General features: G+C 38.0%; 1 protein-coding gene across 1 annotated transcript in view; it reads right to left on the bottom strand.

The window, feature by feature from the left end:
* The window catches only part of MYO16 (myosin XVI), a 638577-nt gene that overhangs the window by 412217 nt on the left and 214019 nt on the right, over positions 1–12341 (bottom strand). The window contains 1 exon segment of the mRNA XM_017868179.1: positions 2361–2486. Within this exon segment, the coding sequence (XP_017723668.1) occupies positions 2361–2486 (126 nt within the window).

Below are 12341 nucleotides of genomic sequence, written 5' to 3'. Positions count from 1 at the left end.
GCCAAACCGCTGTCTCCACTAAAAATAGAAAAAATTAGCCGGGTGTGGTGGTGAGTGCCTATAGTCCCAGCTACTTGGGAGGCTGAGGCACAAGAACTGCTTGAACTCAGCAGGTGGAGGTTGCAGTGAGCTGAGATTGCACCACTGCACTACAGCCTGGGTGAAAGAGTAAGACTCCTTCATTAAAAAAAAAAAAAAAAAGAAGGTTCTATTTCTGCAGAGCAGGATTTCTTAGGGGCTTCTGGAAGGTCTATGCCTAGTTTTCATAGAGGACTCAACCTCTGAAATGGTAGGGATACTTTTTGTGTCTATGCATTTCTGAGAGAAAAAGGTCAGTAGCTTCATCTGATTGCTTGAGGGATAAAATTTCTGATTCTAATCAGAATTTCGGATTCTAATCAGTATCTAATTCTTTATGCCTTGGTCATTACAGCTTCCAGGAAGTAGAAAATAAATATCTAGATTCTCCTTATGAGTCAGGAAACATTGATTACCTTTAGACACACTCAACATGGAGAGCCAAAGACTGCAATAGATACTTTATAATGGAACAGCTGCAGAAACGTATACTCATTTCCCTGCTTTTCAGGCTGGTTTCATGTGAAAATAATGACACATTAATGTTCTTGTATCATTCTTTACCAAGTTTTACAAGACTTTAAGAAATTAGTATTTTATTTTATTTTTTTTTTTTTTGAGACGGAGTCTCTTTCTATCGCCCAGGCTGGAGTGTGGTGGCGCGATCTCGGCTCACTGCAAGCTCTGACCCCCGGGTTCACGCCATTCTCCTGCCTCAGCCTCCTGAGTAGTTGGGACTACAGGCGCCCGCCGCCATGCCCGGCTAGTTTTTTGTATTTTTGGTAGAGACGGGGTTTCACCGTGTTAGCCAGGATGGTCTCAATCTCCTGACCTTGTGATCCGTCCTCCTCGGCCTCCCAAAGTGCTGGGATTACAGGCGTGAGAAACCTCGCCCAGCCAGAAATTAGTATTTTTAGAAGAAGAAACAGCTGTTTTAAAATTCACTAACTTAGACTTTTCTTCCTGCTCCTCCACGTTTACTATGATAATAACCCGGGAAGAGTGAGCAACTCAAAAATAACTGGTAGAGGAGACGGTGCCATGGACGGCTCAGAAATTTAAAAGCATCATGATGGAATATTAGGAGCAAATATATTGAACCAATGGGAGAGCCTCGAAGAAACTGATACATTCCTAAAAACATACAACCCATCAAGACTCAGTCAAGGAGAAATAAAAAGCTGGAACAGACCAGCAACAAATAAAGAGACTGAATCACCATAGAAGCACAATTCAGGGATATTTAGTAGACCCTTAAATATATGTATTGAATAAATGGATCTTTTTTTACAGGAGGTGCTGTCAAAACAATGTTCTTTTTCGTTTGAAAGAACTTCCCCATGCAATATGTTTTTTTTTCTAAAATACATGAAATGCAAACACTTTCAATTCTTTTGACAGTTACACTGCTGAAATTTATGATAGATTATTTTACATAATGATTAGTCTCTTAGAGATCTAACTTACTACAAATTTACTAGATGTGCTTGTTACCCCAAAGTAATGTTCTGAAATGAACACATTAACTTAAATCTCCATATATGTGTGCCGGGCGCGGTGGCTCAAGCCTGTAATCCCAGCACTTTGGGAGGCCGAGACGGGTGGATCACGAGGTCAGGAGATCAAGACCATCCTGGCCTACACGGTGAAACCCCGTCTCTACTAAAAAATACAAAAAAAAAAAAAAAAAAAAAAAAAAAAAAAAAAACTAGCCGGGCGAGGTGGCGGCGCCTGTAGTCCCAGCTACTCGGGAGGCTGAGGCAGGAGAATGGCGTAAATCCGGGAGGCGGAACTTGCAGTGAGCTGAGATCGGGCCACTGCACTCCAGCCTGGGCGACAGAGTGAGACTCCCTCTCAAAAAAAAAAAAAAAAAAATCTCCATATATGTGTAAAACTAAGTTACTTTTCCTACTATTGTCATGAATAAAATATTAGCTGCAGAAAACACGTAATTATTATAGATTCATGAAACTGTAAGCTTATGAAGTCTATATAATATGAAAAACATTTTAACTCCATATTATGACAAATGTTTACAGATTTTGATTATGTCTTCAATGATTTGACTACAGTATTCAGATACACAAGGAACATGTTTTTGTGGGCTCTTGTATAAGCATTTTCCTTTAACCATAAAATTATTTGTTCAGTAGGAAGATACTATTAAAAGTCAAATTACAATAATGATTAGTACATAATTTAAAATCAAATCAAAATTGAATATGAAATTATTCATTAATTATATAAAATTATTTTAAAAAGAATTCAGAAAATCACTCTACCTGGCCATATTTGGCTGCCAAATGGAGGGGAGTCCAGTACTGGTCATCTACTATGTTGAGGTCTCCACCATGTTCCAGGATAAGAGACACCACCTCCTTGTAGCCGCTCGCACACGCCATGTGTAACTGCAGTGAAGAGACATCTTAGTATCCATTTTTTTAAAAGTAGTGGTATTCATGCAGTTCACTCAGTGGTTTAAAGAGAGCTACTTAATGAAATGTTGGATCTAAAATACAGAGACCATAAAAACAAAAGAACATACACGTAATTTTATTTATTTGGTATAAGTGGGTGTAATTATCAGTCTTTGAAAGGATGCTTATGGTTATTCATTTTCCTTCTGACTCTGATAGTGTGCACTTTTTCATGTAATTCCCATCCCCCTCCGAGAGTTACATTTCAATGCAATCTAAATATTTTAAAATATAGAATATAATCATTGAAAAGCTTACCATTTCTTGCCCAAAGGTAAAATATGTGCTGATTAGCTCTATATTCCAGGCATTGAACTTGGTGCTATACAAAGTCATTCAAAGAATAACTAAAAACAGGAAATGTGATCATTGTGATACTTCTGTACGTGTAAGAGGCACAGGAATAAGGAATACGAAAAGGATTAACCCTGGTGGTGGCTTAAAATGATTGTATAGCTACCATTGTAACATTCTCCCAGTTTTAGTTTCTTTTTTCATTATGTTTTTGAGACAGGATCTCTCTCTGTCACCTGGGCTGGAATGCAGTGGTGGAATCATGTCTTACTGCAGCCTTAATCTCCAGGGCTCAAGTGATCCTTCCACCTCACTCTACTAAGTAGCTGGGAATACAGGTGCGTGTCACTAAACCCAGCTAATTTTTTTTGTTTGATTGTTTGGTAGAGACTAGTTTTAACCATGTTGTGTGTTACCCAGACTAGTCTTGAACTCCTGGGGTCAAGCAATCCATCTGGCTTGGCCTCCCAAAGTGCTGGAGTTACAGGCATGAGCCACCACATCTGGCTCCAGATTAGTTTTTTAATGGAATCTTAAGTTTAGAAATAAGGCCTTTGGAATAATAGTTTGGAGAATTTTTTACATTTTTCAGGTGAGGGAATTCCTGTTTCTAAGGTAGCAGCCTTTATTTCTATATAAACTCTCATCACACTTTAATGAGGTTACTAAGCAACTACATGATTTATTTTATAAACATAAGAATTAGGAAGAAGAAACTATCAGAAAAGAAAGAAAAAAACCTTAAAAGTAGTAAAATCAATGCCATCTTCTAGGTTTGATAGCATGGAATTTTGTAGCTCTGTTCCATTGTGTTTTTATTACAAAGACAAAATTAAAGTCAAAAGGCTTATTAAGTGTGTACCTTTTGATAAAATTTAACAAAACATTTATTTTATACCTTTGGACCTAATCAGGCTCTTCAATCTACAGAGTGTAAACATATGTTTATTTCTTGTAACTCAACTACATTAGAATAAATATATTCATCTAAATTAAGACACTGTTTCACATAGATTTTCCCAGGCTTGCTACATACAGAATTAATCCTATTAATATTCTAGGAAACAGTCCCAAAAATGATATATCCACAAGTAGTTTAGAAAATATAATTTTATATACTTGCTATCCTGGAGAATTAATCTATTCATCTGCTTCTAAATCGATTCTACATTATTTGAATAATCAATTAATGATCAGCAGTTACTCTGTGCTATATGCAATAATCTGAATCTCAGAAGAAACTACTTTTTAGCATAAAGCGGAGTCTACAAATGGAATCAAGAATGAATCCATTTTCTGGTTAGCAATTGATACTAATGATGCCAAGTTCGCAGGGCCAATCCCTGCAAGATTAGATTTGCTTTCCATAAAGCAAAAATTGGCTCTCATCATTTAGAACTTAGTCCAACCCTGGGCCAGTCATCACAAGCACAGCTGGGAAGACTACAAGTCCTAGCTAACTCACTAGAGACTCCATCCAAAGTTTTACTACCAGTAACCTTCGTGGAGGCTGGCAAGTTCACTTCTAGGTAATCCCAAAACCAAAATAAACAAACAAACGAAAACCCTAATTGAATACCTCTACTTAATCACATGAGATAACCAACTTCTCTATTATCATAATACAATAGCAGGAGTTAAGAGCATTATCTTCAGTCTACTGGCAATCAACTTCTGAATCCATAAGCAAACAGCTAGCCCCCATGGGATATAGTTTCTCATCACTAAGAATATGTTAGACCTAGAGTTAAAAGATTTGAAAAACAAAAACAAGCAAACAAAAAAACACCAAAAATACCTATTTATGAAATGGAATTGATGGTCCTACTACTTGTCCTGACTATGACTGGAGGATATCAGGTGCCCAAATGTAACAGTGTTGATCACTACTGTGTCTCAGAACAGTCCTCTCTTGCTACTTTAAGGGTCTTGTGAGAAACACAGAGATGGTGATCATTTCTGCTGTGAACCAGCAGCAGCATATTTGCAAACACAGTTCCCACAAAAGTTACAATTTGGAAATCACCTATGTAGCTACAAAGCAGGACAGGTGGTTAGAGTGGCTTCTAAAACTTTAGGTATAAAAGCTGTGAGTTATTTCTTCTAATCTTTATCATCTGTGATATGATTGTTGCCCTTACTTTGCAGATGGAGAAGCAGTGGTTTAGCGTTTAGGTAACTGACCCAAGGAAGAAGCATGGTCACTGAGATCTGAGGCCATGCTCTGCAGCCTCCAGCACTCAGACTTGAAATAGCACAGAAGAGTGGACACGCAGTCACACAGAGAAGTCAAACCACAAGGATAACACTACCCTACTGAGGCTCCTAATACATCCTGCATTCATACCATCATTTTTGTATATTAATATAATTTTTTTCTTCTTTCTGTAAACCACTTCTATGTCCCTCACCCTTCCACATACTAATTTTATGTTAACATTTAGTCTCTGGATGATACACAATATCTATATGCTTGCTTCAGCTTTCTCATGGCTCTCCATCTGTGCAGGCACAGTCTTGTTTGGTAAATGTGGCATATTGCCTCCTGGTGTGCTTTGCAAAACCATCACCCAGTCCTAGTGTTTTTCAGCTATGAAAGCACAGGAGAATCCCAGGCTCCACATTTGGGAGACTGAGTCTACTCTAGAAGGGATCTCCTCTAAAACCGCCCCCCAACACACACATATCCAGTGTGACGTAGGCCTGGGAAAGTCAGACAACAGGGTCACTCGGTCATCAGAACATCTTCTCTTTTTATGATCCCATATAAGGGTAAGTTTTCACTGCATCAGGTCAAAGCCCCCAGCACTGTGCCCGTTTCATATCACAGCATCTCAGCCTTTGACAGCCTGTTCATTTCATTTGCTGATAGTGCTAATTGCTAGAAAACATGCTATACCAATTATTTCTGAAGTTTGAGATTTTCCATTTATTTTCCCAAATAAAAGACAGTTCTGATATTTGAAAAATAGTACCTCAACCCAATCTTTATAGAAATTAAAATAAGTAGCATTACCATTGTTTTCAGTGTTGGTTCTCAGCTGAATCAATCGCTCTGGACAGGGTTGAAGGCAGCACAGAGCCAATGTCCACAGATTAAATACCAAGAGGGCCCTGCCTGGGTTTTAAGAGCAACACACTCTTGGGCCCTTTCAAGCATGTATTCAAGCAAAATCCAGAAAGGTTTTCCTAACTTTAAATTACTTTGTATTTATTTTTCAGAGTTTAAAATATGTAAAATACAAACAGACATTAAAGATACTGACAATTGGACTTTCTGGATAAATGCTTCGCTTTTCAGATTCCGGTGATTTCTTTCTATTTATCGAGGCAACTCTCTTTATAAAAGCAGGACCCTCAAACAACTGAATAACAAGAAAACAAATAACCCAATTTAAAAATGGCCCCAGGACTTGAACAGACACTTGTCGAAAGAAGATATATAATTGGCTAATGGGCTGACGCAAAAATGCTCAGCATTACTAAACGTTAGAGAGCTGCAAATTAAAACCACAATGAACTATCACCACATACCTGTTAGGATGGCTGTTTTAAAAGATGACAAGTAAGTGTTGGCAAGATGCAGAGAAAGGGGAATATCTGTATGTTACTGGTAGACATGTAAGTTAGTACAGCCATTATGGAAAATGGTATAGATGTTCCTCAAAAAACTAAAAATACAGCTACCTTATGATCCGGAAACCCCACTCTGGGATATATCCTAACGAGTGGAAGTCACTATGTCATAGGGATATTCACACTCCCATGCTCACTGCAGCACTATTCGTAACAGCCAAATTCAGTGTTCACCAAGAGGTAAATACATAAAAATGTAGTATATATACATAATGGAATACTATTCACCCTTCAAAAAGAAAGAAACCCTGTCATCTGAAGCAATGTGGATGAAACTGAAGGCCATTATGTTAAGTGAAATAAGTCAGGCCCAGAAAGACAAATACTGCGTGATCTCGCTTCTACGTGAAATCTAAATCAGTAAAACTCATAAAAGTAAAGAGAAGAATGATGGTTACCAGGGACTGGGGGAGGGAAAGAGAGAAAATGAAGAGTTGTTGGTCAAAGGGTGCAAAGTTTCAACTAGACAGGAGAAATATGTTTTGAGCTCCATTGCAAAGAAGGATGACTATTGTCAATAAAAAATGTATTATACATTTTAAAATAACTAAGAATACATTTTAAATGTCTCAACAAAAAATGATAAGAAAAGTGGTGGATAGGTTAACTTAGTGTGATTTAACCATTTCACACTGTATACATATATCAGAACACCCCATTGTACCCCATAAATGCATATAAGTATTATTTGTCAATTTAAAATAATATTAAATAAAATTAGAATTACTGTGTACCTAGCAATTTATTTTATTCAAATATAATTAATATTTTCCATGCTGTTGGATGTTTGGATCCCTTAAAGGCTAAGTTTGATCGAGAGCTCACTGTGTACGAACTAGACAATAAGCTGAGTGATTTACATGCACGGTCTCATTGGGCCTGGTTATCTTATAATGTGGCACTCTTATTATTCCAGTTCCAAAGATGAGAAGATGATAACTCAGAGTTTAAGAAGCCAGCGCAAGTCACAGCTTGGAAGTGATGGAGACTTCCAGGATGAGCACCGAGTTGGGTCTATCTGGCCTCTTTATCATGGTGCTGTTGGGCTTCTAAACCCTAGATTTTTAGGAAAGCATAGTATACAATTATACAGACACATTTTCATTGACTGGGCTAATTCCTAATTGTTGGATATTTATGTAATTACCATTTTTTATATTGCTTTTAAAAACAATTTTGTTGGTGATTATTATGTATGTCCATAGTGATTTCCTTCTGATACGTCCTGAGTCTAAAATAATGAGCATTTTTTCAAGTTCCTGTGGCATGTTGCCATGCAGAGTTCTAGAATGTACCAATTTACCCACAGTCCAGCAGTGTATGGAAGAATCCATTTGCACAGATCCTTACCTTTTCTGGTCTTCAATATTGTTTATTTCTAAAATGATTTCAAATAATTTGCATTTAGTTAATTCCCAGCAGTGGTCCTCTTTTCATACACATAGGCCAGTTGGATATTTTTCTTTTGTGAATTGACTCTTGTTATTGCTTATTTTCTAGTGAGAGGTAGTTATCTTTTTTATTAATTTCTATGAACTCTGCATATTTTGAAGATATTAAAATTTTGGGAAATTTGTTGCAAATATTACTCTCAGCAAATTACCTGTTGTCTCTTAATTCTGCTTACTCTTTAATACAAAGTGTTAATTATAATTTCTGGCATAATCAAAGATAACATTTCTGTGTGTTTTCATCATATTTTTACATTGTAAGGGTCTTTGCCAGAGGCTTAAGTCTTTTCCACATGTATAACTTGGAAAATATCTGTTTTTTTTTTTTTTTTTTGAGACGGAGTCTCCCTCTGTCGCCCAGGCTGGAGTGCAGTGGCGCGATCTCTGCTCACTGCCAGCTCCGCCTCCCGGGTTCCCGCCATTCTCCTGCCTCAGCCTCCCCAGTAGCTGGGACCACAGGCGCCGCCACCTCGCCCAGCTAGTTTTTTATATTTTTTTAGTAGAGACGGGGTTTCACCGTGTTCGCCAGGATGGTCTCCATCTCCTCTGTTGTTTTTAATTATCTTACCCTTGTATTTGTGCATCTGATTTTTTACTAATCTGTATTTAAAATGTTAAATATTATCACATATTCCCACTGAATCTGTTCTTATTGAAGCTCTGTGACTCCTGCCACTCTGAAGCTAGAAGATCATGCTGAGGCTAATGCTATGTTTTAATAAAAACTATGTTAGGAAGAAATGAAAACTAATCTTGAGGACCATTCAAATCCCTCCTAGGTTCAGTCAGGATTGTTGGGCAATAATTTCAGGTCTTGTTCATCCATTGCATCATAACACTAACACAGGATTTTTACTACCTCAGCTTTGACAGAAGTATGAAAATACTATAAATCATATCCCAAAGTGAGACTACATATGTAGATTGGAAAATAGTTGCCCTAAAACTTTTCAGATGACTTTTGAACTCTACCTCGAGACTGAGGGCACAGTAGGTCAGAAATAAAAGACAAAATGAGAAAAAGTGTTGAACAATTATTAAAGAGCACTCTTAGTGTGTTAGGAGTCCACTTTCCCTTTCCACTGTGTGTAGATGGTGGTGTCAGGGTGGATGTGAGTACCTCCCAATTTTATAGCAGAGAAAGGCTGTGGAGACCACGCTGAGAAGCTGCATATCCTGAGTAGTCTGATGGACATATAATAAACTGGTTTTGATTTGTGCAGGCACAAAGTAAATGGCAAGAGATGGGTTGGTTTACCCATGAAGCTGTGGTCATTTCTGGTTCTATTTTAGGAGGTGCCTCATGGAGCAAGCACAGCTTAGCTGAGGGAATCTGGAGTGTCCCCAAATTCCCGAAAGCCGAGTGAGCATAAAGGACCATTTGGAAGAGTGCAATATTGACTTTTAATATTATGATGACTATATTTCAACATAATTTGTTTTCTATGCCCCATTCGTTATTACATTTTAAAAATTATTTTGAAAGGCGATCCATGAGCTACACCCAAGGGTCACTGGGAAGTATGGCACAAAAATTCGACAACTCCTGACTTAAGTTGACAGTTTTAATTGTAATATGGGATTGGACACTTTAATTTGAGGTTGGTTTATGACATAAAGTGACCACAGAAGTTGTATTCTTTAAAAATGACCATAAAATCAATGGCCGTCTCCAGCTATAAGTAACGGATGAACCAGCATTACTGAAATAAAGGTGACAAAAATAAAATTGCTTGATACTTGCATCTCCTGAATAATTCTTTCCTAACAAAGCAAATAAATAAGCCTCAAGGCCAGATGTGATATATCAGATTATGTGCTAACACAGTAAATAATAAAACAACAATGTCTTCATAATATATATGCTAGTTATCACATTAATATTTTCAAAGACTATATTCTCAAACTGATGAATTCATTTTCATATACTCTGTAACATGGTGTTTATTAAAATTGTATCATTTTCTGAGGCTCCTAAGATCCCTTTTAAAAAGAGATATGTTATGTTTGGTTATTTTGCTGCAATTCTAATAAAGGAGGTAAAGTCAACTCCAAACCTGTCCTATTAGAAGTTTATTCCCATTGAACCTTCTGTTGTTAGTTTCTTCTCTTTTGCACACAACAATTTAACAGTGTGAAAAATTATGCTTAATTTTGAACCACAACTGACATTCCAACTCAGGTATGGAAGTCAATCTGTGAACAAAAGTGTCTTCTTCTCCTTATCGCCATAATAGATAAATACACTATATATCTTACAGAAAAGAAAACACAAGGAAATGACAGTTATTAACATAAACAGACTAACCAATTCAGACATGTGAATCAAACCAAACCACTAGCTGTTAAATGCTGTAATTTTCAAGGGACAGCATTCTAGTCTTTTGTTCATTGTTACTTTCTTGTTAAAAGCTCAAAAATGATGACCACAAGATTGGGTTATTTTAGAACAATTATTTGTAACATTTATGCTCTCTGTTCAATAAAAACAAGGTCACAAGGAAAGTCAAAATTGAAAATGCTTGAAAATCATAGCAATTTATTGCTCTGTATTGATTGTTTCAATAGCTTCTCTACTGAAGTGTGTATGCTCTTTTATTTAGCAGTGGTTGAAGTATGCATTTTGTTTCTACTTAGCAGTGTTTTCTTAAAAAATATATGAAGTTGTAATATATTCTACTATACAAAGAAACAAAGGCTCTATTGCGTTTCTGTGTTAGGCATTAATTCATTACATGTAATAAATGAATTATTAAATAACTCACACCAATCAGACTTTTGACCCTACTAGTCCACTGAAACTGTCCTCCAAGAGAAAGTCAATGACCTCCACGTTACTAAGTCCAATACCCAATTCACAGTTCCCATTTAACTGACCACTCAGCAGTATTTGCTAGTCTATCATTCTCCCCTCTTCCTCGAACTTTTCACTTGGCTCTGAGGACATTTTGTCCTCTTGGTTTTCCGCCTTCCTTACTGCTTGCTCCTTTTCATCTCCTTTCTGGAGCCTCCTCTTCTTCATCTCCATGGCTTGGTCCCAAATTTCTTTCCCTCTGCATATAAGTAGTGACTTCATCCAGTATCAAAGCTTTCAATATCACATATATGCTAGTGTTCTCCAAATTCTTTCTTTCATCTAGAAATCTGAATTCCAGACTCCAATGTCCAACCACAAACCCAACAGCTCCATTAAGATGGCTAAGAGGCACTTTAAACTTAGTATCTCCAGAACTGACGTGATCTTTCCTGCTTTAGGTTTGTGTCTTCTTCAGCCTCATCTCATTTGATGCCATCTCCATCACACTGGTAGTTTAAGCTAAAAATGCTTTGAGTCATTCTAAAGCCTTCACTTTATCTCACAAAATACATTTATTAGGAGGTCTAATTACACTACAATTCTACCCCTGTTGTCTGAGCCACATCACTGATTGCCTAGATTACTGGAAAAGCCTCCTAAACAAACTCTCAGGTTCGCCCCTGTCCTTTTCAGTCAGTTCTTTTAAGTTCTAGGGTACATGTGCTTAACGTGCAGGTTTGTTACATATGTATCCATGTGCCATGTTGGTGTGCTGCACCCATTAACTTGTCATTTACAGTAGGTATATCGCCTAATGCTATCCCTCCCCCCTCCCCCCTCCCCACAATAGGACCCGGTGTGTGATGTTCCCCTTCCTGTGTCCAAGTGATCTCACTGTTCAATTCCCACATATGAGTGAGAACATGCGGTGTTTGGTTTTCTGTTCTTGCGAATTTGCTGAGAATGATGGTTTCCAACTGCATCCATGTCCCTACAAAGGACACGAACTCATCTTTTTTATTGTTGCATAGTATTCCATGGTGTATATGTGCCACATTTTCTTAATCTAGTCTGTCACTGATGGACATTTGGGTTGATTCCAAGTCTTTGCTATTGTGAATAGTGCCGCAATAAACATACGTGTGCATGTGTCTTTATAGCAGGATGTTCAGTCAGTTCTTAACACAACAGCCAGAGTAGGTGATCCTTTAAAATGGAGCAGGCTCATATCCCTCCTCTCTTCTGAACTTCCCACTATCTTCCCATCCCATGCAGAGTCATAGCCGTGGTCCTCATATAGGCCCATAAAAGCTTGTGTGATGGCCAGGCACGGTGGCTCGAGCCTGTAATCCCAGCACTTTGGGAGGCCGAGATGGGTGGATCACGAGGTCAGGAGATCGAGACCATCCTGGCTAACACGGTGAAACCCTGTCTCTACTAAAAAATACAAAAAACTAGCCGGGCGAGGTGGCGGGCGCCTGTAGTCCCAGCTACTCAGGAGGCTGAGGCAGGAGAATGGCAGGAACCCGGGAGGCGGAGCCTGCAGTGAGCTGAGATCCGGCCACTGCACTCCAGCCTGGGTGACAGAGCCAGACTCCGTCTCAAAAC

This window comes from Rhinopithecus bieti, unplaced genomic scaffold (genome assembly GCF_001698545.2).
Source record: "Rhinopithecus bieti isolate Rb0 unplaced genomic scaffold, ASM169854v2 scaffold_3734, whole genome shotgun sequence".
NCBI classification, from domain to species: domain Eukaryota; kingdom Metazoa; phylum Chordata; class Mammalia; order Primates; family Cercopithecidae; genus Rhinopithecus; species Rhinopithecus bieti.
This window is presented reverse-complemented; position numbering and strand designations above follow the sequence as displayed.